The sequence below is a fragment of the Toxotes jaculatrix genome, chromosome 4, assembly GCF_017976425.1.
Source record: "Toxotes jaculatrix isolate fToxJac2 chromosome 4, fToxJac2.pri, whole genome shotgun sequence".
Classification (NCBI taxonomy): Eukaryota; Metazoa; Chordata; class Actinopteri; family Toxotidae; genus Toxotes; species Toxotes jaculatrix.
This window is the reverse complement of record NC_054397.1, coordinates 12947229-12973998: the sequence shown is the minus strand read 5'-3', so window position 1 is coordinate 12973998 and position 26770 is coordinate 12947229. Positions and strand designations below refer to the sequence as shown.

The 26770-nt window shown below is 38.7% G+C and overlaps 4 protein-coding genes across 4 annotated transcripts; 1 reads left to right on the top strand and 3 right to left on the bottom strand.

Moving 5' to 3' along the window:
- Window positions 1-48: 48 nt before the first annotated feature.
- ugdh (UDP-glucose 6-dehydrogenase) lies at window positions 49-6008 on the bottom strand. Its single transcript, XM_041036636.1, has 12 exons — window positions 5781-6008; window positions 3895-4056; window positions 3326-3427; window positions 3012-3212; window positions 2725-2922; window positions 2481-2628; window positions 2290-2384; window positions 2058-2188; window positions 1641-1780; window positions 1106-1197; window positions 897-1007; window positions 49-741 (listed from the first exon to the last, which is right to left on the bottom strand). Exons 2-12 carry the CDS (start codon window positions 4054-4056, stop codon window positions 631-633), a joined length of 1491 nt encoding a protein of 496 aa, XP_040892570.1. The 5' UTR covers window positions 5781-6008; the 3' UTR covers window positions 49-630.
- A 1197-nt stretch (window positions 6009-7205) lies between these two features.
- Window positions 7206-12973, bottom strand: map9 (microtubule-associated protein 9). Its single transcript, XM_041036551.1, has 13 exons — window positions 12804-12973; window positions 12623-12713; window positions 10685-11203; window positions 10404-10597; window positions 10207-10315; window positions 10048-10115; window positions 9869-9930; window positions 9605-9767; window positions 9198-9284; window positions 8921-9082; window positions 8681-8826; window positions 7935-8070; window positions 7206-7722 (listed from the first exon to the last, which is right to left on the bottom strand). Exons 1-13 carry the CDS (start codon window positions 12873-12875, stop codon window positions 7603-7605), a joined length of 1929 nt encoding a protein of 642 aa, XP_040892485.1. The 5' UTR covers window positions 12876-12973; the 3' UTR covers window positions 7206-7602.
- Window positions 12974-14232: 1259 nt separating this feature from the next.
- On the bottom strand, window positions 14233-20208 carry smim14 (small integral membrane protein 14). The gene is made up of 5 exons (XM_041036394.1): window positions 20052-20208; window positions 18497-18592; window positions 17476-17524; window positions 17171-17325; window positions 14233-16247 (listed from the first exon to the last, which is right to left on the bottom strand). Exons 2-5 carry the CDS (start codon window positions 18569-18571, stop codon window positions 16209-16211), a joined length of 318 nt encoding a protein of 105 aa, XP_040892328.1. The 5' UTR covers window positions 18572-18592; window positions 20052-20208; the 3' UTR covers window positions 14233-16208.
- Window positions 20209-21606: 1398 nt separating this feature from the next.
- On the top strand, window positions 21607-26165 carry ube2kb (ubiquitin-conjugating enzyme E2Kb (UBC1 homolog, yeast)). The gene is made up of 7 exons (XM_041035598.1): window positions 21607-21930; window positions 22817-22910; window positions 23019-23077; window positions 23827-23909; window positions 24042-24141; window positions 24437-24565; window positions 25029-26165. Exons 1-7 carry the CDS (start codon window positions 21868-21870, stop codon window positions 25101-25103), a joined length of 603 nt encoding a protein of 200 aa, XP_040891532.1. The 5' UTR covers window positions 21607-21867; the 3' UTR covers window positions 25104-26165.
- The last annotated feature ends 605 nt before the right edge of the window (window positions 26166-26770 follow it).

Here is a 26770-nt window from a genome sequence, read left to right as displayed (position 1 = left end):
GAATAAATCTTTAAAACGTACATTTATATTTAAAGAAATAAAACTTCTCAGCCCATCAATCGGTTTAGATTAAACAACACACAAATTAAGGACTCACATCACACTTTATTGCCTTTGCCCTTTTAGTAAACAGTCACTGATACAGAGGACATATACAGATTAACATACAGTAAAGATGATTTATAAAAATATTTTTAAAAAATAGTATAAAATTTAGCAATTTAGCAATAATACTTGATTATATAGTAAATACGCTAAGAAAGTAGACTCACACTAATAGTGTTCCTTTGAAACTAACTACAACACACCGTGGACGTATAACTGCACCTGAAATGTTTGGTTGATAAATGCTATTTGACATGAAATGTATAAAAATTAACTGATTGTGTGTCTGGAATGATTTATCACTAAATGTCTTCCACACAATTTTGGACTGAAGGCTTAACAACTTCAACAACAAACTTCCTCTCATGCAACCTGCTGCAGGGGAGCAACTGGTCACACACACTGTTTGGCCTTTTGGATCAGTAGGCATGTACCAACAACAGAGGCGTGAATGACATGTTTCACTAGCAATAAAAAGGCTGAAAGAGGAATGTGTGTATGTGTGTGTGTGTGTGTGTGTGTGTTTTAGGCTTTGGCTTTCTTGATGGGAGGTTCAGTGGCACTGATGCGAGGACAAACAGCGGCCGGGGTGTAAGGGATCCTGGTCGCCGTCACCTTTTTGCCGATGGTCTCGATCTGCAGAGAGAAAAAGGCAGTTGTCACATGAGGCGGTCAGCTGACTTTTCCCCCCTTTGTTTCCAACCATCACACATTCATTTTGATTTAGCATGATAGGTGTGTGTGTGTCTGTGTGTGTGTCTGTGTGTGAGGTGTGTTTTCTGCCTGCTCACCTGGAAGCCAATGTTCTGCAGGTGAGGGTGGAGGTGGTCCAGCACTCTGCGACCATCAAATATAAAGGCTGGTTTCAGCATTTTCTTGTAGATCTTCTCATAGTCCAGTTCCTACCGTGGAATTAAAGTGGTCAAACAAATTAATGCTCACAGACTCCTTCAAGATGAAGCAGTTTATGAGATGAAAAAAAAAAAAGAGTTATTCTGACCTTAAACATGTCCCATTCAGTGCAGATGACCAATGCATGTGCACTCTGGCATGCCTCATAAGGGTCTGAGGTTACAGTCACCAGCTCCGACACTAAGAAAATATCCAAAGTTAATGTTTGAATTCTGAGCATCAAACCATGAAGTTTCTAAGAAATTCATTACTTATATTTATAAATTAAAGTTTATTAAAAAAAACTGGGAACTATTTGAGTTTTGCTGATTACATCCTCTTAATATATGGTAGCAATGATAATTATAAACCATAATGCTAAGCAATAAAGATAAGTTCTATCTAAGGCTGTGAGTAACTTATGTTACTTAGAGATGGCAGAGAAAACCAGCAAATATTCACTGTTTAATGAACTAGTGATTTTTTTTGCTTGCTTAAAAAACTTAAACAATTAATTCTCCTAAAAGTAGCTTAGGGATTTAAGACACTGACCATGTAATCACAACTTTCTGCTTCATTGTAATAAAGACAGAAAATCTGCAAGCTTTCCAGATCTGTATTTGAACCTTGGTAAACACACACACCTCTTTCTGGGTTGTCTTCTGAGATGCTGGGCTGGGAGAGGTCATGAATGATTTGTTCTTTAAGAACTTTGGGGTCATAGATGAACAGCTTGGCTCCCTCATCCATCAGATACTTAGAGATGTAGATGCTGGACGACTCCCTGGAGACAAACACACAATCTAGTAAGGTAAGTCTTAACCTGATTAGTGCCATAGTTCACCACAGAATACTGGCAGGCGTTTGTGCAGTGACTCTGCATTTTTTTTTGTATGCACAAAGGCTAAACACAAGGGTCAATAAGGCTCTACGGGCTTTTCAAAAAATGCTAAGTTAACGATTAAACTAACAAAGCTGTCAGGAAAGAAATACTAAAGAGAACAAAATAACAGAGAGATAACATACATCTACAAGAACAAACAACATGAAAAGAGACTCACCTTGTGTCACCTGTGTCTTTTTTGAAGGAGAAGCCAAGCAGAGCAATCTTTTTGCCAGTAACAGTGTTAAAGAGGCAGTCAATAATCCTACAGGCAAACCGCCGCCTCTGGTACTCATTCATGTCTATCACCTGAACAAAATGCAGACAGATATTGAGAATAAGGCAAATACAGAGAGAAAAAAAACCTCCAGAAAAGTCCAAAATGTGGTGCCATGCTATGCAGTTCTAACCTGCTGCCAGTAGGAGGCGACCTCGGGCAGGTTGAGGGCCTCGCACAGATACACCAGATTCAGCACATCCTTCTGGAAACAGCTTCCACCGAAACCTGGCAAGGGTGTCACCGAGACAGAGAGATGAGAGGTGAATATTTATCTCTTTATACAGAAATCTCATTTTACTGTCTTATGGCCACGTCTCTTACCAACGCTGGCTTTGAGAAACTTGCTGCCTATTCTCTGGTCCATGCCAATCGCCTTGGCGACCTCCTCCACGTCAGCTCCGGTGGCCTCGCAAAGAGCACTGATACTGTTGATGCTGCTGATTCGCTGTGCCAGGAATGCATTGGCTGCCTACACACACACACACACACCATGTTTTTTTTTTCATTGTACACTGACAAAATTGTTGTTACTGTTGTTGTTTTATAGTTGCAGCCTCACACTCACCAGTTTGGACAGCTCGGACGACCATGTGTTGGTGGTGATGATTCGTGCTTTAGGAACCCAGTGTTCATAGACAGCACACAGCGCTCTGATTGCTCTTTGACCTTCAGCCGTTTCATCTCCACCAATCAGGACGCGATCTGGCTCCTTCAGATCCCTGACCGCTGTTCCTTCTGCAAGGAACTCTGGGTTGGACAACACCTAAAGTAGCGATACAACTTTAGAAACATGCAACGGCCGAAGTTAGAGTTTGATATTAGTTAGAGTTTTGTACATGTGATAATACACACTTGTAGGTTGAGGCTGGGCTTGGTGTTGGCATCAAATATCCGTCGAATGCTCTCAGCAGCTCGAACTGGGACTGTGCTCTTCTCTGTAACAATCTTGTAGCCATCGGACACCTCCACGATCCGCCGAGCACACGCCTCGATGAACTTGAGGTCAGCTGCACGACCTTTTCCCATCCCATAGGTCTTTGTTGGGGTGTTAACCTGTGGAGCAGGTGCAACCATGGTGTGTTAGAAATGTTAGATTTATTTGTTCAGCTGTTGAAACAGCAGAAACAGTGTTGTTGTGTGTTGTCAGGGGGAACCAATGGACTCACAGAGATAAAGACGAGATCAGCTTCCCTGATGGCTGAGTCTATGTCTGTAGAGAAAAACAGATTTCTCCCTCTGCATGATTCAACCACTTCTTTCAGACCCGGCTGAAGAGGGAGGAAGTGGGAAAACGAGACAGGGAGGGTGGGTCAGTGAATGTGTAGGAAAAAACATGGCACAAACTATGACAAATGTAATACAAGCTCACAATGAGTGGTCGCTAACTGCCCTTTACGCTAGTCATTTGTGATGATGTAACATCTTGTGGTTCTGGCTGACGTAGAGAGGTTACTAAACAGTCTGGAACTAATTTATGTTACATTTTAGCCCATGATGGAGTAATATTGTCAAAAAACATGGGCTTTGCCTAGCAACATCTGCTTTTACAACACTATTATTATTAGCTAACGAAACAACTATCAGCTCCTTCAAGATAAACGGATCTCAGTGGTGAGAAAAGAATGTAGGAGAAAACACATACAGCATACCAGTGCTCCTAACAAAATATGACCCACTCTTTATTAAAGTTTTACCTTTAGCTCAGTACCCTTGAATATTAATATTTATATGATACCTCATATATGGGCAGTGTGTCTGAGTTCCAGGCTTTGATGCGAGACTCATTGACATCCACAACAGTCACGGTGACCTCTGGACACATCTGGGCAATCACACTGCATGTTGGGCCTCCTACATATCCAGCACCAATGCAACAAATCCTCTTTATCTGAAACATCTGCAAACGTAACCAAAAAAAACCCAAACACTTAAAGCATTATGTTTATCATTATTAAATAGCAATATAATACCCTGTGCAGACTACCTCTGAATTAAAACCTTTCCTGTCCATAAGATACATTTTTACTAGAGATGCAACTTATGATGATTTGCGATCAATCAATTTTTCATCTATTAGATGTCAGAAAATAGTGAAACGGGCCCATGTGACCTACTCAGTTACTTCTTTTCTCCATAAAACAGTCCAAAAACCAAAGAGATTCAATTTGCAATGAAAAACAGCAAATTCTCAGATCTGAGAAGCTGAAATCAGAGAATGTTTGACATTTTTGCTAAAAAAAAATGACTGAAATGAGAAACATGATAAAAACAGATTTCCTGTTGAACTAATCAGTTAATTTACTATTAAGACTATAAGCCCCATGATGATTTGCTCTAAAACACAAAGCTGTATCAGAAAAGTTAGTTTGGTTTCTTTCAATCTAACAATGAGCTTCTCATTTTGAATAGTTTTTCTCTAATCAGTTAACATGGTTCACCAATACACTTGGCAAGACAATAGAGCTTAAACAATCAGTCAATTAATCAATTTGTCACTTGTCTATGTTTTGGCAATCGATTAATCGTTTTCCAGGCAAAATTCATAACATTTACTACTTCTGGTGTCTCAGTTTTGCTGCTTTTCTGTGTCTTATATGACAGTTATTATCTTTAGGTTTTAGAGTGTTGATCAAAACCAGTTTAGAGACGTCACTTTGGGAATATGTGACTGTGAAAAAAAAGATTAACTGATACCGAAAATACTCATTAGTTACAGCCCTTTACTACACGATACAGGGCATTTCCATTCATCTGTCCATATACACCCACTCAGCAGTTTATTAAGTACACCTAGCTAAAACTAATGCTGTCTAATACAACAGTCCTACAATAAATACTACAATCATTAAGGTTATAATGTGTTGATGCAACTTTATGATAATTTTGGAAGCTGCAGTTTGTGCTGTTGTGTTCAACAGCATTATTTCATTACACAGAGATGTGCTTTTGTACTTTAGCCTACCCTCGGGTGGACAAAATAAAAGAAACATCAGTACCATAAACTGCAGCCTCCAAAATGACTATAAAGTTCAAACAAGACTTCTCTAAAACAATTTCAACAAAAACCTGAACATTAGAGACTTCATGAAGATAAGATTTATTGCTGCATTAGTTCTAAAAAGGTGCACCCAATAAACTGCCAGCAGTGCATTTCACTTTGCAAACAAATGTCTCAACTTTATGAATGTAACCTCCATAGTGCTGATTTAGTACAACAAGCAAAGTCCTATCAGAAGAAATCAGTTTAAGGGTTCGGCTTCGTCCCGTTCAGGTGCCACAGTTCACCGATAATAACGGTGATAGTTACCAGTCGCACCGTTACAGCCTGGTAGAAAATAAAGAGCCTTTCACTGCAGCTCAGCCACGCCTAGCACAGATGAAAAACGACCTTTCATCCCCCATACCTTTCAGCTAGTTCACATTATCTGGGCTATAGAGCAAGTGTCACTACTTGTAAAGTATCATTAAACAAGAACAGGATCGCATTTAAGCTGGTTTTGGCTATTTTTTCTTAAGTGAGTGAGCGAACTCAACACATGAAACAAATGAATGGACCTCTCTGTTGAACCAGCTAGCTCTTAGCTAGTCTTAGCTAGCAACCGTTAGCTAGCGTTACATTACCTCTGCCAGCTCGACAGTCAGTAACTTCAGGAAAGCGTAGATAATGTTTAGTTCTCTCTTAAATGTGCCGTGTAGAGACGAACGTCGAGTCCGGAGATACTGTTCTGTTACAAGCGATAAATGTCTTGTACTCCGGGGCAAACCAGCGCTCGATGTGCGACAAACTCCTCTTACAACTTTTTAAAGCACCACCTTCACCTAAACTGAGGTAGTTCTGCCAGGGACACCCACAATCTCCATAACACCGAGGAGCGTCAGAGGTGCTTCCGGTTAAATATTTTCAAAATAAAAGCAAATTATACTGCCCTCATTGATTTAAATGGATTATATACACTCGGTGCAGCTTAAAACTAATGTTGTTATTCGTGTGTATTACACACATACACAAAGAGCTGTTTCTGTTATTTAGTCTAGCCTTGCTGATAAAAACGGGGTGGACATATTAATAGAAACATCTGTTATTACAATGCAATGCAATTCGCCAGCACCACAAAAGCACCATCTGTCTGGAACACTTTCAATAAAAACTTAACATTTTAACCTTATTGAAGATATGACTTATTGCAGGACTATTGTATTAGACTACATTAGTTTTAGATAGGTGGACCTAATCAACTGCCAACTGAGTGTATAACATAAACTACATTAAGCAATGTTATTTTTGTTGCATATCTATTGTAATAGACCGCCAGTTTTAGCAAGTTTAGGTGTGCTTAAAAACTGGCATCAGTATCTTTTTTTTTTTTTTTTACTGAAAAACTTGTTTCAGGTTTTTCAGTTTTGCTGCAGGGCATTTCCCATGGCTTGGGAAGGAGCAACTCCACATAACTGCACATATTAATAGCATAGGGCAGTAATATTCAGTTATATTTTCTGCATATTTTAGTTACATTTTTAGAGGAACATGATGGCCAGAAAGTTTGTATTTTCATTTTTCATAGTTTCATGTGTTCTAATTTCAAAGAAGGCTCTGAAGAACTTGCATTTTTTTTTAGAAGTGTCTTACATTTCAACATCCACTGTTTTCATTAGAGCCAAACAGCTCTGGCACAGATGGTAGGATGTGAACATTTCCCTGCTTTGTGGGAGAGTCTTTTATTGGATAATAGAGTAGGAGCCAACCTAACAGCAGGCCATAAACTAATTCCCAAACAGCACTCATTCATTAAGACAATTAGGATTCATTTTCTTTAAGCTGTAAACCCAGAATGCTTCTCACTGCTGAAACTTGTTTAAAACTCCCGTGCTGGGAAGGGGAAATTTTGTTTTTTTACATTGTTGCATCATCTAAGACAGTATTAAAGACATTTTTTAAAATCTTAAAGAAAAGATTTAGGTAGAAAAAAACTCTTGTAACCTAAAGGGAAACATAAACTTCACATGGAGACAGAACTTCAACAATAAACATTAACAATGACCCTTTTAATCAATATCTTCTTATTGCTGCTTTACATTCTGATGTTGAAATGGTAATAACAGATCAACACATTTGTAAAGAGGGTTTTGTACGATGTTATTGCAAACAATCACATTAGTTTTCCTTTCATAATGATATGTCACCCTGTCACATTAACATAAAATGTTCCCACCTTTCTAAACGTACTGCTCACCAAAAAATATACAAAATATAAGCTTCCACTAGAACTGCTGGCTAATACAAAATCTGAAGAAAAAAAAAAATATATATATATAAAATTTAGCAGCCGTCAATAGCTATGTTTAAAAACATACTTTTTATACAACCTACAGTACAAAACTTATAACTTAAAATGTAACACAGCACCCACAGATAATCAAGGGATGTCATGTTACATTTCAAATGTTATTTTCTAAATGGTATAGTTTTATTAGGTGGGCTCCAGGGTGGAGGGGGACTGTCTCGGAGAATCGCTTTAATTCGTCTTTCTTCTCTCTGTCTCCTCTGTTCTAGATCTTTTCTTACCTGTCGGGAAAAAGAAAATCAAAAATATAAACATGTCCAGGCCCCACCACCATAAGCACCTCTTTGAATACTGACAGATCCAAGAAAACATCAACATTATGTAAGAAAATCACCCTGATTGCTTAGTGAAAATATCTGTCACAGAAACAAATAAACAAGCAGTAGTACCTTGGGTGCATTTAATCACTGGTATCCCAAGTAATTCCACTTACCAGCCAGTTTTCATACATCTCTAAAGCCATTTTCTCTCTCTCTTCTGTCATGTATCGCTCCTCCTCTGCTTTATTTTTTATTTCTTTGCGTTCCGTCGTCAATTTTACATGAAGAACATCTTTCTTCTTTTCACACCTTAATCATTTCAAGAGAAAAGTAACAACAGTTTTAGAGGAAGATTACTTCATGTTTTTACTGTAGAGATACAGTGATGACACATGGCTAAACATTCAGCTTTGGCTGCCATCTAGTGGGTACATTTCATACCATTAGATGTGGCAATTAAGTTGAACAAAGTACTGATAAGTGCATGCAGCTTTGTGAAATGAGCAATCTCTATTTTGTTAACGCTGGGATGTTTACTTTCAGAGCCCAATAAAAATGTTTCAGATCAAGTAAAATAAAGTGATATTGAAAAAAATGTTTTTAATAAGCAGGTCCCTCTTACCACCAAATTACAGTAATGTCTAAACTTTAGTTGCTCTTAGTGGCACAGGAGCTGTGAGACTAGTTTGGCTTTACAATCATAACATTACAGCACGTTCGATTCTTTAGGGCCTTTCTTTTTAATTTTTTTTGTTTTGAACGACACACACCTCTGCCAAAGATGCAACAGACATTAACCTTTCTGTCAACAGAGGCCATTGCAAAAGGGCTATCTTGCTATAAAAAGACTGAATATTTCATCACTTTTTAGGGAGAAATAAATAAATAATAAACAACAAAGTCAATGATTTACACTCACCAGTTAGAAAAAGCTGATTTGCTCTCTCTCTCTCTTTCTTCCTCCTTTTCTTGCTTTTTCAGCTTTAGTTTATTTTCCACTTCTTGCTGTTTTCTGTACTTCTCTTTGAGCAGATGATCATGCTCACCTTTCCATTTTTCAAACACCTGCAATGATGGTTAAATGACTTATTAACATTCCTGATATACATAAATGCTTACTATGTCTTTGAGAATAACACACAGTAAACCAACTAGACACCTGTTTAGCAGACTGTTTTTTTTCTTCTTTCTCTTCAAGCGCTCTCTGCTCTTTTCTGATCATATCTTGTTTTTCTTTGGCTTTTGCTTTGAGATTTTCCACTTTCTTTTCTTTCCAAGCCTCATATGATGCAACAGCAGCTTCCCTTTTAGCCTCTTCTTCCTGTGTGTTTTTAGAGAGATGGTGAGGGGTATGCATATATCTTTAATAATCATGCGGTACCTGTAACATTTAGAGATGGTATGTTGTACTACTCTCTAAAAAACAGATTACTCACCTCTTTCTTTTTTTCTTTGAGGATCTCCTCTTTCTTCTTTAGTTGCATGTCCTCTCTTGACTTCTCCTTTTTCTTTTTAAGCCATTCCTAGTAAGAGGGGACAGGGACTGTATTTGACTGAGAATGCAGTGTAGATACTATGATGCTCTCCATTCACATAAATAATCAGTGTGCAAAACACAGACACATCTGTATTGTCCACCAAAAAAATGTAACTCTAATTTCAGCCTCCCAAGACTTGCAAGACTGTTAAATATTGGCCTTTAAAAAATCTGAGCGTAATGTGATGAAATACAAATTATGAAGGGAGCGTCTGACAGGATCAAGTTCTTGCAAACATGCACAGTGTATATTGTTTACATTGCACATACTGCTAGAAAAGAAAACAGTCTTATTATCACACTGACCTGGTAAATGGCAGCTCTGAGTGAATCTGCCGCCTGTGGCTGAGACTCTTGTAGCGACACTTTACGATCCAGAACTTTAAGAGTTCCCAAATACCTTGATTCCACTTTTCTGGAGCAGGCACTCTGAGATCTCTGAGTGGTCTTAGAGTGAGAACTTGAAGTCCTAATTTAAATAAAATAAAATGATGGTCAGTCAAGTTATTATCCTATTTGCTCCATGAAGATGTGTGTATCTACTGATATAGCTTGAACAGAATTACCTACCTGGTTTCAAATGACTTTTCCTGGGTTTGCGAGAAATGATCTGAGCGATCTCCCGACTCTTCCTGAAAGAAAACAATAAACAGATTTTATGAAACTAAAAATAATAACAACAAGAGGCAGGGTATATCTAACATGAGGCTAACTAAAAGAGAAAAAGGGCATCATAAAGAATGTCTTACATTAAATTCTTCAAATGAAGTCGAGTACTTCCCCTCCTGCTCTTTGCTGTCATCGGAAATAAAGCCATCTGAAATGAGAAATTAACTATCAACATGATTAATGTGTTAAAACTACAATAAAAAAAATATGGTTATTGTGTTGAACATGTCAATTATTACCTCTGGATCCAGAATCAACCGTGGACTTGGTAAAGAGCTGTGACTGCTCACTCTTGTTTGAGGGGGATTTGCTGAAGCTATTTGAAACTGTGTGATCCCCTTCTGTCCACTACGATGACATAACACAACAAACATGCTCTTATAAGAGAACCATTCTTTTTACCGAAAATGCTGAATAATCAAGCAATGAGACACACTTGTGGACTGCAGCTCCTCGCGGTGGTGTTGCTGGATGTGTCAGCGGAGAGGGGAATGGATGCAGATGAAGTCTGGGGCCTGCTGAGATCCTGAGATTCAGTTTCTATAGGCAGCTTCTCTGCAGCGTGAAGGCTCAGTCCCAGAGTCCGCTGTCTTGGTTTGGGTCTGGGTGGCTCCTGCTCTGCAGCACTATCTGAATAATGACAGTTTTTGCACAAATAAACATTAAAAATCAGCACTGATAGTTAGAGGCATGGCTTGTAAAAGAGTGCAAACAGACCTGCTGAAAGTACGTGTTTGAGGTCCGATTCTGATGGATGTGGAGTCTGGGAGCTTTCTTCCAGAACAGGGTCGTTCTCCCCAGGACCTGGAGTTTCCGTCAAACTGCTGTAAGATGGTAAAGGCAAAGGCATGTCCAGAAGAGTATCGTCTGAAGTCTGGTATGACAGTGATTTACTTGAGCTCTGTCTTGTGATTTGGGGATCGACAGACTCCACAAGAGTGTTTTTAAGTTGTGTGTCATCTTCACTGAAATTTGTGGAGCGCTGTGAAGAAAATGAGTTGTTGTGATTGTTGTGTCCACCGATGGAGGAGTCTGGCGGCTCGTTTTCTCGTGACTCTGGTGTGGCTTCTGAGGGAGAGCTGACTCTTTGAGTTTTCAGGAATGAAACTTTCTTTGTCCGTCCATGTTTGCTTTCATCATCTGAAAGCTCAAAGTCGTTGATTTTGGCTTTACTCTTGCCAGCCTTAAATGCAGCAGTCTTCTTTTTTCTTGATTTGATGAGTTCATTCAAAAAATCTGTGAAATATATAAATTTATTAGTTGACAAAACAGATGTTGAACTGCAGTGATTAGACAAAGAACTGACTAGTTATGCAAGTTACGCATGACAGTAAACTGAATATTTTTGGTTTTTAGACAACTGATCTACTTTCCCCCTAAAAAAGCATCTGTTTGAGCTGAAGGTGTCTCACTGTCAAAGCCTGACATCAGATAGATGGAATACAGTAACGGTGCCTGCTTTAGGCATATGGTCTGTTCTATTGATGCTCTGCTGTTGTTATTGTTGCCATCTGTCATTTTCCTCTGCAGAGCAGTTATATAAGTCTTTCATCCTATTAACATTACCGGGGAAGTATTGCGTGAACTATACATAATGTTCCACTGGCTGTTTTTTTTTGTCTGATGCACCCCCACAGTCCTATCAGATGAGCTCCAGTACCCCTACATTAACAGCTCCTGTCATTTTACAAATGTGTTCAACTGAATATATTCTAAGCCTGATGTTATCTTACCACTGTTATTTACATGAAGGAGGAGAGTGACAATTATTTTTTAAGACAGGAAGTGTCGATATTTAGGCTTAACCTGTTTTTGAGCTTCAACAATTAGTCCATCAATCAACCTTCAGTCAAGTTTGCATTTGTACGACTACCTTATGAAGTGGCAGAAGCTATTCAACCATTTACATTACATTTAGCTATATATTCTGACTTCACTGTTAGCTGGCACACTCTCATAATTTCATTTTTTATCATCTGAGCTACACAAAACCTCTGACAACTGCACATACAGTACTGTACAAAGGTTTCAGGCACTTTAAGTGTTTTATCCATCAAGCAATATGCATTCTGCAGCATGACAACAACCCCAACCATACAGCAAGAGCCATGAAGAACTATCTTCAGTGACAAGGAGAACAAGGAGCCCTTCGACAGATGGTCTGGGCCCCACAGAGCCCTGATCTCAGCATCATGAAGTCAGTCTGGGATTACATGAAAAGACAGAAGACACCGAGCCTAAATCCACAGAGGAACTGTGGCAAGTTCTCCAAGAATCTTGGAGCAGCCAACCTGCCACGTACCTTGAAAACTGTGTGTAGATGGGTCACACCAAAGTTTTTTTCTGTTTACTGCACTGTTTGTTTTGTATAAAGTGAACTCTTCCTGGTATTATTTTTGAAAGCATCCTCACTTTACTTTCAGTGCCTAAAACCTTTCCACAGTACTGTAAGTACCCCCTGGGGAATAAAGGTTTGATTTATAGCTGCTTAAAAGGAAAAGACAATAAACAAGCCTCAACATCAGCTATCATTAAACACAGATAAGACCAATACAGACAACAATAAGTAGACAAAGCAAACTAAACAGAGCTACATCTTGAAGATCTTGCGTACAAAGCAGTCTTATCTAGACATTTGATACTGTGCCAGCTTACCATCTTCGTCTTCATTGAAGTCATCAGAGTAGGAGTAGCGATCTGTTTTTGTTTTGCTTGCCCTGGCAGAGACAGCAGCCTGAAGTTCATCCTATAACGACACCATTTCAGGTTGACATGTCACTTCATAAAAAAAAGGCTTCAGACGGTTTAACTAATCCCATTGTATACTTTTTTTTACCTGAAATGTTGTTCTTTTCGTTGTTTTCGGGCTTTTCGTGTAAGCCAGTGTCCCGAACTCGTGGTTTGTCATCCTGAAAACTGTAAACACGTTCCTCTGGTTGCGTCCCCTGACATTAGCATGCTAGCTACTGCTCGCTATGTTCACTGGAACAAGTAGATCGCCTTTTAGCGTCCCGTGCTAACATTACGGCTAAATTGCCACGGTGTAAAGTCTGATTGCCACGTGATTGTTGTCTAGTTCGTTACACACCATGCATGAATGGTATATAAATGGTATATAATGATAACACAATCTAAAGGCACACTGACATAGCGGCTGCGAGCTAACTGACTTGTTGATGGTAACCCTGGGAAACCAGGTTCAACACTGCGCATGCTCAAAACAAGTCGGACTTGTTTACATGCCGCAATTAATGGGCTTTATTAATAGTTTTATAAACTAGCTCTCTAACAAGTATCTTTTTAGGCCCCAGAGGTGGAAGAGGTACTTAGATCTTCTAAATTAAAGCAGTACAAACTGTGGCTGTAGAAATACTCAGTTGCAAGTAAGAGTCATGCATTTAAAATGTTCAGTAAAAGTATTTGCATCAAAATATACAAAAAAGTGAAATTACTAATTATGCAGGATGGCCTATTTCTGAATACATTATAACATTACAAAGTACAAGCTTCCAACAAAAAACAAAAAACAAACAAACAAACAAACAAAAAAACAAAACAACAACAACAACAAAAAAAACAGCCAGGCAGTAAGACTGAATTCTTTTTATTATGTTTATTTTGTTGTAGGAAAAGTGCATAGTTGAAGCCCTTTTACTCTTGAACAGTAACAGTGTAAAATCGAGGTCTCCTGTGGTGCCAGATAATCCAGTTGTTCATCTCAACCATCTAGTATGGCTTCCACCTTCGTTATTTACAACTGCTTATGGTTTACCAAACACTGTCTTTCTCCTCCCTGCCATATCCAAAGCAAGTCTTGAAAGATGCACTTAAACAAATTTAGAGGACATTTGCTGATATGGAAATGAAGAGTAGCCAGCCACTTAAGACAGTTGGGAACTCAGCCCACAGTTGTTGCAGGAAATATCCACAATCAAAAAAGATCCTACAATTGTAAGACTAATCCAAGTAATTTCTTATATCACAGATACCTTGTGAAGTAACACAAGACCGAGATACACTTTAATAACCATGTTTCTGTGATAGGGGCATAACAAAGATCTTGCCAAAATACAATCAGTGGCTAGAAAAACAGGAAACCTTTTATCTTGAGATTGAATTAAAGGAGGGTTGATTCTCTTCTGTAACTCTGAGGCTGTACTTTGTGGCGCTGTTGCATGGTGTTATAAACATCCACCCACATTTACATACATTGTTGGAACAAAACATGTTTCACCACTGTATTGGTCGGCATTAGGGGGTTTTTATTTTTCTGTTCACTAACTGTATCTCAACCTTTAATAGAGCCAAAACACTTTCTATAAAGTTATCTAATGTAAAATTATCACTTCTGCATTAACAAATGTAAGGAAATAAGCCTGTAATGTAAGCTATGCCAATAATATGGAAACATCACAGAAAATTCCTGCTGAAGGTGATTCCATCGTCCTTTCGGCAACATAAATCTAAAATGAAAATGACTTCAGATACTGCTGTTCTTCCACAAAAATTCTCTCAATCAGCACTGAGACCAGAATCATAATATTACATTGGCACTGTTTTTCAGTTTTTTCCTTTTCATTGGTTTGACATATTATTGTGATACAGAAGCTGTGAAGTATAAACTTTGGATTGCTCCCAATACTCACAGACTGCTGTGATTCTCAGTAAGAAAAGAAGGACAGGCCCTCATCCCCACAAGGCCACCATTGTTAGACAGCTCAATCAGTACAACACACCTTTCAAAATGAATCAAGATACCACAACAAAAGTGCTAATGAAATGATTCTTGGCTACTAATAAGTCAGTATACAACAATCATTTTCTTTGTTTAACCACAAAATAGCTACAGTACACAGAATCATCTAAATATAATTAAAACTTAATTTGGTTGTGCTGAGTATATTATTTTACAATGACCAGACCTATTAAACCCTGTTTGCCAGCAATTCATTTCCTTTTGTGATATGAGAGTGAAACACGAGCATTTAACAATCTTTTAGAGAGACTCTAGACAGAGGGGAAGAATTTTTATATTTGTTTTGTGCATCAAATATTTTGTTCACATTTTCTACAATAACCCATGACTTATTGCAAATGTATTATCCTCTTCATCACTTATACTATAGTAATCAAATCTTCTGATACTTACAGTGGCTATAATCAATATTTTTTTATGATAAAAAGACAATGTGAAAGGAGTTTGCTGGTAGTGATGAACATACAGAGAATTATCACCTGAAGCTGCAGCTCCCCTCGACTTTAAAAGCTTTAAAGCACAGAAGATGAATTCACTGCATTAAAATCAATTTTAAATGAAATTCAAATTCAGAATTCAAAAAACTGTCATTGTGCTGGTTTGAATATGCTATTAAATGTGATATGATATATGAAATTATTACTGGCACTGTTCACAATTGTAACTTTAAAGTGGAAAGAGAGGAATGTTTCAGCAAGACTGAATAATCTGCCACCCTTCATTACTCAGCAAAAGCCAAACAACAATTTAACTGCCCAACAAAAATTCCCCTGCTACCCCTCTCTTCTCCCTGAACCCATGTGACACATTCCTTCATTTTGAGCTCATGTCTGAGTTTCTGAAGATCAGTCTGCACCAGAGCTGAGATCAGGGACTGACTCAGAGCGATCCCACACCTCCCGATTAAAGATTTGTTGAAGTTCAACGTAGAACCCAACTGATGCATCGACATGCTGATATTGTTGACCATTATTAGCAGTCAAAACTGGCTTATCACAGGTACACTGTATCAGCATATATGTCAGCAGATATACAAAACCAAATATCTTTTAATTCAAGTTTTTATTTTTTGATGTTGTGTTTTGATTGTTTTTTTTTTTTTTGTGGTTATTATGAAATTTCCTATGACATGTCAAAAATGACCAAATCTGATGTAGAGCAGAAAGCAGAATAACTGCCACCATTTTTTTTTTGTGCGTTTGTGCAAAAAATGAATATTGATCATTATATCATCACATTTTTTTTTCTAATCTCTCAAATATCAGATCTGCATTGGCCTTGTTAATCCAGTATCAGTTGGGCTCAAGTAACAAGAATCAAAGACAGACCTACCCAGCAATGCCATGGTATCAGAAAAAGAAAAAAAAAAAGCAAAAGATAATTGTATGAAGGTTGACAGGGAGATGACACTGTCTTGGTCACAGTTTCTAGCTGTGCAGCTCCAGTCAGAGCAGGTGGAGGAGTGCTGGTGGTCTGGCTGCGCTGCTAATCAATAGGAGGTGCTGGGGGCTCTCTTCCATCACTCTGTAAACCAAGACAGGAAGATATTAAATCTTTAAAACAAAAGCAAGTGATGGTGCTATCAGAGAGTACATGCTGAAACCACTCCTGAGGAAATGATCAGTGAAATATTTTTCACACTGATCACCCTGCGTGATTCTATGTTCTATTCTATGATTCTATGTTTTAATCTTTTTGTCTAGTTGTGTACACGCAAGGTCTGAGTCACTATTAAAATACAGCTCTAGTTTTGTCTCCGGTCAACATCCCAGAATAAACATTTGGCTTCTGATTACTATCTTTGCTAATATTTAAAAAGTACTGACCAGACAACTTTTAAACATAGCAACCGTATAAATGTTTTGAGTATATTTAAAACTGTTGCTAGCTATAACTTGCAGCATGGAAGACACCTAATGAAACATACTGGTCACAAGCTACTTTTAATGACTAAATGTCATCTTCCTGTTTTATAAATATAAAATTAAAACTAAACATTTAGGCATATGAATGCACTTCTTTTCTGCATGTTTCACAATGTTTTATTTTGGAAAACAAGGCAGTAAATTGTTCTAATTTTACGAGACGCATAACAACCATCATACAGCAAATTAAGTTCCAAATTGGCTTTATAGTTATTCACATTAGCTGATTATGTTGCTTCTTTCTTTTGAATTTATATATTTAGTTTTTTTTTTAATCCAGTGTTAGTATTTGTCAAATTGAATTATGTTTTTGCATTTTGACTCAGAGAATCTTTAAATTAACAAATGATGTCTTATTCACTTTTGTGAGAAAGATTTTCTCCTGAAATTCCCAAATTCCCTCTTACATTGTGAGTCATTGTCCCTGGGATGCTGTAAGTGCCAAAGCAAACCAAGGCGGGGCAGTGACTACATTTGAGATGACATTGTTTGCAATATAAAATGAGTATGATCAGTACTGACATTGTGGGGTCCTGTGGCTTTGCCTGTGGGACGGGGACCTCTGAGACTAGATGGGCGCAGCAGGAACAGGACCAGAGCCACCACCACCCATCCCATCAGAACCATAGGGAGGGTCAGGTCACCTCCTCCGCCGACTGACCCGCTGGGTCCTGGCACTGAACAGAGACACGTCTTTGTCCGTCACAAATGTAATCTACACTGATATTTCTGATTTGAGAGAAGGTTTGAGTGCAGTCATGCTATGACACACTATGAAAAAAACATAAGGTCTAATGTGAATTACATGAAGAAGTGGTCATACATACATTCTTGAGGGCACTCTGTGTCTGTACAGTAGGACTGAGATTGCCTCAGCTAAAAGAGAAATTACAGAAGGAACAAAGTAAATGTAACAGAAGAGAAGAGTAGGACAAATAATATCAATAATTCTTCCACTCTATGACTTTAATGACTGCATTATTTACTCTGGTTATCACTGCTCTCATTTGGGAAGAGAGAAAATACAAGTGGCCACTGCTATAAAGACACTGCCAATAAAACTCTGTGATATACACCTTAAGAGCTCCTTGTTTCATCAGGCATGCAAACATATGACCCACTCACAGCTTTCTATTACCAATTTATGTGGATGATGCAAAGCAGCCATCTGAGGTCTGCCTGCTTACTAAAATGTACTCTTCTGACTGGGACATGCTGTGTAAATTCTTTAGTTATTTGGACAACACCCTTTCTTGCTGCAAGCAAATCAGAAAACTCCCAGGGTGGCTTCACGCTCTGAGCCAACTGCAGCTCGCCATGCAAGTTACACCTGTACACAAAGAGCCAATGAGGTCACCTGGAAACTGACACAGCACAAGCAATAATCCTGAATACACTCAGAAACTCATTTTAGCTCAACAATTTCTACCTCATCTTTTACAACACACTTTCCATTAAGAGGAGCCAGAGAACATTTCCATGCACTAAGCAAACCTGACAACAGACGCAAGCGCAACAGAGTGAAACGTCTTCGCGTGGCAGAACTGATAGGCTCTCAAGATAAACACTGAGCAGGAACCAGGATATGCTAGCTCAGTGTCACTCGGCAGCTTTTCATTTCCCTTTCCCCTGCTTCTCTGGCTTCACTATGCTTTCATTTACTTGCTTTTTGTTAATCTTTGTTAATCTAACCTTTGCTTCCTTCTCTCAACTTCAGTGGGAGATATTTTCACTTGGCACTGCATACTTGGAATACTTTGACCTGTCCATGCACCTCAACTCTGTCAAAATCAAGTCTGCCACTTAGACTTCAGATGACGGTGAAAGCAGCTCAGTTTCATTACTTACCAGGTTGATGAGGCGCCTCATAGCATACTCTTGGGTGCAGATGCACTCGCAAGGGTCAAAGCCTCCCTCAGCCATTTCTCTGCAGACAAAGTCCGCCTTGGAACAAAACAAAAAGTACTGTTAAACTAGGACATACGTGTACAAGTGAAAGAAACCTAATGCTGCCTGTTGTCAGTGCCGTCCTCTATTGTTGTTTCACAGGCACACACACAGATTAGGGGGTGGAGACTGCCCTGTTAGGACAGTCAGCAGACTCTGTGGCTGCATGTAATCTAACTTTTTGTCAACAGTGAAGGCTGTCACACTTTGCTCTCTATTTATGTTTTCTAGTTCTTACAGGACATGCCAAGCTCGTCCATATGCTGCCAGTCAACACTATATGACGTCTCACTTTTGCTCTGCATGAATGTAAACTTATAGAAACTACATTAAAAGTTGAAAGCAAAGCTGAGGAATAAATAAAGGTCAAGTGAGACATGTTTGTGATTTTATTTTCTTGGAAATGGCCCACATCTTTTTCACTTTAATCAGGCTTTCATTAACATACTGTGCATTTCCTCAGTTGATTCTGGCACTGTTTGTGTATTTTTGACACGTGTAATCTGAACAGGTTTGCCTTTGTAGTGCACCTGCCATTTATATTACACTAATTAAGAGTCCCATTATGGATGCTTCTTTTGATGCAGTGTTCACATCTGTGGGACAGATGGGAAAAATTCTCATGTTTGGTAGTATTTTAAAGAAAAAAAAAGTGGTTACACAAAATGATTTTTGTTTTTTTTTCTGTTTACTCCATTTTGTATTAAGTTAGGTGAAAAATAAAAACTATTCATTGCATTATTTTGGAAGCATCCTCATTTTACTTTTAGTGCCAAAAACTTTTGGATAAGATTGTACACGAGTGGACTGACAATAAAGTTGTTTTGAGTCTTGTCACTGTATAACATATCTTGAACATTTCTGTTCTGCAGTTTCTTGTTATTTACTGGCCAATGTGTATGCCTATATCAATATATCTGCAATATCACCCATACATTTCGGCCGGCCAATTCATCTGTCTAGTTCGACTGTAAAAACAATTAATTGGAAAATCAAACATGTTTTGATAAACATGTAAGGCCACAAATTTCGTCCGTATATTTCTAAGGTTAGTGTACGTACAATAAAGTATCGATCATTCTGCTCCACCTCAAAATGCAAAAAAACATAAACCCTTTAAAAAACGATGTGCATACATTCATGTTAAACACATTTTGCACACGTTACATTTTCCATAGGTGGTCGCCTGCATATTTCAAGAGTGACGAACAAACCAAGTGGTCAGTTTAAGTCGACCGTGCAGAAATCCAATAAAAGACAGCTACTAAACCCTGAGTTTTACACAACCACACCGCTTTGCTCTCGAACTAATTTAGCCAACGTTTGACTAGCTTGTTGCTAGCCTAGCCAGTACAGCAAGAGAAAACTCACAGCCATCTCGTTTTTAATGAACATATGATCACAGACAGATGTGACAGCGAGCGGCACCGAAAAAAAAAAGACACAAATCACTTACTTGAGCTTCGTAAGTGTTCAGAAAACGTTTGCTGTCTTTGAGGGGGCCTGAGAGTTTCTGCTGCTGCTGCTGTGGTGCTCCACCGATACCGTTAAACAACAGACATGTCAACCGACCGTCTGTGTTTTGTTTAATACACGTGAACCAGCCAGCTATTCTTCACGACGGACATCCGGGACCTTATGCGGGGAGGGCGGATTAAACGTTTCTTATTGGGCCGGAGGTTTGATAAGCGGGCCTTTAAGCCAATCACAGCACGGAACGATCATCACGTCTGCATAGTAAACAAACAGTCCAGCTGTCTGTCATCATACAGAGGCGGATGAAGACTTCCAACATCTGTACAGCTGTTTAACCACATAAACAGTTGTGCAATGTAACTGAGCAACCTGAGGTGCTTGTACTTCACTTGAGTATTTCCATTGTATTCTATTTTATACTTTATACTACAGTAGTCAGCTATTCGGTAGTAAGGCAGTTATAAATGTTGGTAAACCATCAATGAGAAGTAACAGTTTTGCATCTAATAAGTCATCAGGTTTGCATATATAAATGTTAGTGTGGCATTAATAAAGAGTCTTGGGTTTCTCTGTTTCAAATGGGCCATTAACAACAGTCAATTAGTCACCTGTTATTATAAATGATGGTTTCTTCAATAATCATGGTCTTCAATAATCATGGTTTCTTCAATAATCCATCAACTCTGTGTTGTGTTGTAAATGTTATCAAGCAGTTTATGTAGTACTTCTTAATGATTTACCAACATTAATAATGACATTATAACTGATCAGAAACAGAAAGTCATGTCGCGTGTCAACATTTTATATAAACAGGCCACATGCAAGAAAGCCTTTATTCAAACAAAAGACTGGAAACTTAAGAAAGTATTAAAAACAGTTCTTACCATCAACATTTCACAGTGCTGTACTTATCGCTACATTTTCACTGTTCGGTTTTGCACTCATATCAACAGCTAGTCAAACTTTATATGCACAAGCTAATAACTATATGAAATAAGTCTGCAGCAGTACATTTTAATATGCTGTTTATAAATGGAGTTTGGTCCAGATGTGCTAAAGCCATTTTTCAGAAACAGCCAAACAGCCCATTGGAGCGGTCGGCCAAATGAACTACAGACCTAAAAAGACAAGAAAAGTGTCGTGCTGGAGAAGGATTTTTCACAATCTGGCAACCCAAAAGCTGTTCTTGGTTTATAAGTGATCTACAAAGTTGCAGCAAATGATGCATTAACCGTGAATGAACCATTAATTACAGTTTATGAACCCACAATAAATGGTGCCTTATCAGAGAGGGGGACCATTCTGCCATCTTCCTTCGTTTAATTTTATTTTGCCCACTGTTTCTAAGTAATAAAATAAATACATAAAATGTCCACAACAGATCACTGTGAGATTTAAAATCCTGACAGTTAACAGTGATAGAAATCAGATGTGTTCAGCACGTGATGAGAAATGTCCTGAAGGTAAGTTTGAAAAGAACATAAACTCATGTTTTCTACCACCGGAGCTCATTAATGAAAGTTCCAGTCTGTACTCCATTTAGCCGCACAGTGTGTGCATGTTCTGGACTGACTGACTGACGCTGTCCGCTGGCTGGCAGGCAGGCAGGCAGGCAGTCGACGGCAACGGTGAGCTGCCTCTGAAGTGAAAAGCAGCGGTAGACGGTGAAAGTGAAAGGAGGGCTCCATAACTGTAGGAAGCACCTAGCACTCGGTCCCCCCACACAGACAGACAACATAGGGAGAGAGGCCCCGGGTCTATCGCTTCCAGGCAGCAGCAGCTCAGCGGACACAGCCATGGCTAACATCGCGGTCCAAAGGATCAAGCGGGAGTTCAAAGAAGTTCTCAAAAGCGAAGAGGTGTGGTAACGTTACAGGCTATTTTTTTTATACACTCGAAGTGCAGCTCCTTCTTTGTTATTGTTTCAACTCAATTTAAATGTAAAGTGTCAGCAGACCAGAATTACCTTTGCTAATGTCGGGTCCTAGTCCTACTGTAGCAGTAGGTCAGGCCTCAGCAGGAGAACTTCAGCTATAGCTTTAGCATGATATCCGTGTGTAGCCGAAGCTCTCCTCCTGTAATGCCAGGTGGGTGTGTTCAGGAAACACCGGGGATCCAGCCTGACAGGCCCTCCGTTTCTAACAAACAATGCCGCCTACCTTTAGCTAATTAAATAATAAACCTTCCCTGTATGGGCTGCAGCCCACGCCTCATCCACGGTGTCGGAGCTGTCCACTAACGTACATTCAGTTACTGTCAGCTCGGTTTAGCAGCTTTTAGCTTGCTAACGTTATTTTGACATCTCATCCACAGTTAGCATTAGCTTGCGGTGTTGTGCTGTAACATTCACCAACTTTACAAACTTAATAAACGTTAATCAGCTGTCTATTTCAGTGTGAATAGGTTTTGATAATTCAAAGCCTGTGTTTTGTCTGCAAAGTCTTGTTATTGTGGGTTTGCTGTTAACTTTTGCTACCTTGGCTCTACTATCAGGCTACATATGTTGCTAACGTTATTATTATTATTATTATTTTTGTGAAACTGCAACAAACAAGACTTTATTTTGCAAATAGAAAATGTCAATTATTTGTGTCTCTAGCAGTCATTATGTCTGTAGCTTCACATTTGTATGTGATTTCACACTTGGCAGAGACATGTCAGGGCACAGGCTGTCTCACAGGAGACCTGAGTCCAGAAAACACCAGGGTACTTCATTGTGTCCCTCTCCTTTGTCCAAACTTACAGACAAGTAAAAACCAGATAAAAGTAGATTTGGTGGATGAGAACTTCACAGAGCTGAGGGGGGAGATAGCAGGTCCTCCAGATACACCATATGAAGGTATTGTCACACACCAGATATTTGCCACCAGATTACCACCAGATACCACCACATTAATGTAAATGTTATGATTTAATTTTGTTGTTTTTTCTTCTTTTTTTCCCCCAGGTGGCAGGTATCAGCTTGAAATAAAAATTCCAGAAACTTATCCTTTTAACCCACCAAAGGTATGTGTTTTAGTATCTTCCATCAAGTCCTATGCAAAATTAAGTATGACCTTTTTATCTCTCATGCCCTTACATGCACACTTTTATCCTGGCTAACATCATGGTTTTTGAGTAAGCATCATATTGTGGTTTTAAACCTCGATTTGCATAATCTGATTTTGAAAAACCTAAACACACCAGCTGAAGCAGACAGCAGGATGCTTTGGCTTGTAAACATGTTATTCAGGTTTCTCACTGCTTTCTGCACAGGTTTGTAACTTGTGTTACACAGTAATTTCTCAGTGAGAGACAGATTACAGTACTAAATTATACAGTGACAATTTGCATGCTAAGATTTAAGAGTCTGATACTAACAATGCAGAAGACAAACAGCATTGTTTCTCTAGTCTTAGGGAATTACTGATGATAAAATGGAAAAACCAAATCCATAGGTGTCAAAATCATATAAAAATCCAGATTTACCATAAAGTAGTTCTGCTTCTTGGTTTGTAGCAATGGCTGAAAAACAACATGTTAAAGCAACAGCTATTATAGTAAAAACAAAAAAAAATCTCTGTAGACAAATGTGTATATTTTACACATCGTCATACTGCCCAACTATATCCAAATATGATCAAGTTAAGGATAAGACTCAAAATCAGGATACTACTGTGCATATGAATACCCCCAATGTAACCGCCACCTGCTTCTTTTTTTTCCATTACTTCATTATTCTTATCTGGATAACCTCTCACATCTGTCTTTCTTAGGTGCGTTTCATCACTAAGATCTGGCACCCTAATATCAGTTCTGTGACAGGAGCAATATGTCTGGACATTTTAAAAGACCAGTGGTGAGTGAGATGTGTGAACCTTCCGACCTATAGTGCTCAATGTTCCAGTGTTTACACAAGTTAAAAAAAAAAAAACCCAAAACACTCTCCTCCACTTACCTGCTCAAACTTTTGTCAACCTGTGTCACCCAGGGCAGCTGCTATGACACTGCGGACAGTGCTATTGTCTCTACAGGCTCTCCTTGCTGCAGCAGAACCAGACGATCCACAGGATGCAGTAGTAGCCAACCAGGTGAGAGAGACATTTTGTTGATTTTTGATGCGGTAATACTGCCCAGCACCTCTCATATTCAGATAGCAATTAACAGTTTTAGCAAAATAGTGAAACACAAGAACAACAAGGGAGATTTCTTTATGGAATTATATTTTGGTAACTATCTGGTGCTGTCATTTTTTTTTTTTTTTTTTTTAAATTGACAGTGCTGTTCTGTGGAAAGACGCACTGTCTGTCTCTCTGTATCTTCACTTGTTGCTGTGCTTTTGTTACATTTAACCATCCTTACTAAGCTCTCTCTCCCTCTCCAAAGTATAAGCAGAACCCAGAAATGTTCAAACAGACTGCGAGGCTGTGGTCTCACGTCTATGCTGGAGCTCCCGTGTCCAGTCCTGACTACACACGTAAAATAGACAAACTCTGTGCCATGGGCTTTGATAAGGTCAGAACCACTTTCTGCTTTTGTTGCACTATAACATTTATATATTGACCAAGCTTGGTGTAAGAACTGGAGAGTTTTGGGGGGTGTGGCTTGGAAGTGGAGATGAAAGGATTAGTTGATTGGCAGAAAATTAACAGTTTTGATGACCAATTAATCATTTGAGTAATTTTTTTAAGCAGAATATTTTCAGCTTTTACTTTTTCGATCATTTTCTGACATTTTATAGACTATAGAATGTAAGTGTTAGTTGCAACCCTGTTTCACAGCGTGCTAGTCAGTGAACAAGGTTTTGTGTTGTCTCACTGTAGTAAATATCAAAGGATTAAGTACAATTAATCCAAAGCTAATTACCATGGAAAAGCAGTTATTTTGCTTGTATCATCTTTCAGTTTTCACTAGCTTGATATTGCAAACGACACAGATTACAATCATTTTTTAAATTCTTCTTTCCCCTCACATCCAGAATGCAGTAATAGCGGCATTGTCTTCAAAATCCTGGGATGTGGAAACGGCGACAGAGCTGCTCCTCAGCAACTGAGGTGTGAGGATCCCAAACAAACTCCCTTCATCACAGCATCAGCTCCTCCCTGGCACATTCCACCATTGCCTTTTGTTACACCCTTTTCACCACAGCAGTCTGAGCCTTCTTTTATAACAAATTTGTTTGCTATAAACAACACCGGTAGCACCACGGTCGCCAATATGCACACCACACGGTTGCCTGTCTGATCCCATCTGTTCATTATGCTGAGTCTCACAAAATCAAAACGTGCATCCTTGTAATAGGCCCCCGAAAACTTTCAGTCATGCATCTTATCTTCCATGCCCTTCAATCATACTGGCTCTGAAACTTTCTTCACAAATTTTATGTTCCTTAATATTGCAAACAATCAGATTTAACTGCCACTGCCTGGTAAGGATAAAAATTTAAAGGAAATCCTACATACTGCTCTCACAGCACATCACCATGTACTCCCTCAGCTACAAGTTGGACCTTGTGTTAGATTAATCTCTGTTTCATGGACATTTAATACTGTAAAGGTCTTGCTGGATTTAAATATACTTGACTGGATAGTGTTCTGCATGAGCAGTGTAACGGATTTTTCCTGAACAGTTTTATCAGAGATGCTTCAATCATCTGCAGAGGTTTGGATATACAGAAGTTTTTCTTTCAGTCTGTATAAGTAGAAAAGATCACACCGACATCCTTCGACATCTGCACACATGCACAGAAGAAAAAAGTTATCTGTAAATAGATGCGTGTACATTTGAAAATACAATGGGGATATACTTTTCTTTCTTACATGGCATTGTAAAACAAATTATTTTAAATATAAAACTATGCCTAGTTTACAATTATATGGAAGAGAGATCTTTTTATGCTTTTGTGACCCATGAGAACTCCCTTTGAATGTCCTGTTGTGTTTTCTTTCTAAGATTGTTGTTCAGAGGTGGCACAGCCAAAATCCTGGCCCTGATGGCACAGCAGGTGTTGGCCAGCTCAGGGCTCTGTCCTGAAGGTCACTACACGCCACTTTTTCTGCTACACCACAATCCAACCTTTTTGTGTCTTTTAACGTCCTTGCATGTTCTATGCTGCCTTTATATATATATATATATATATATATATATATATATATATATATATATATATATATATATATATATTTTATTTTTGGCTAAATGATGTGGTGATTGGGTGTCTGTTGGATTTAACATCCCCTCAGACTCGCAAGACTCTTTCTGATCTGTGGAAAGAGACACCTGGAACTTCTGCTTGGCAAGCCACTCAAGCACACCCAGTTTGTTGTGAGACCTGTAGGGAACCAAAGCCTTTTCTGTTGATTTTACGAGTATGTTGCTGGAAATTTTTCTCCTCTGCTCTGAACAGATTCGTCTGGCACACTTCAAGAAGAAATGAGTGTTTCTGAATGTTATTAAGGATTTGAGTTTGCAATGCAGTGGTTTTGTTTTCTTTTTTTTCAACCATAGGCACAGATTAAGGATTTGCTCACCCTGTCAGTCCAGAGGGAGAGCTTTGTCACTAATCATTGCAGTAGTGCAGCAGTACTCAATCAAAACTTTGGCCATATACACAGGTTATATAGGCGACGTCCTATATTCCCAGACATGCTTTACTACACAGCCAAATAAAATGCTCATTGAGGTTGTCTTTGAATGGTGTCTTTTGAGTCGTACAAGAGG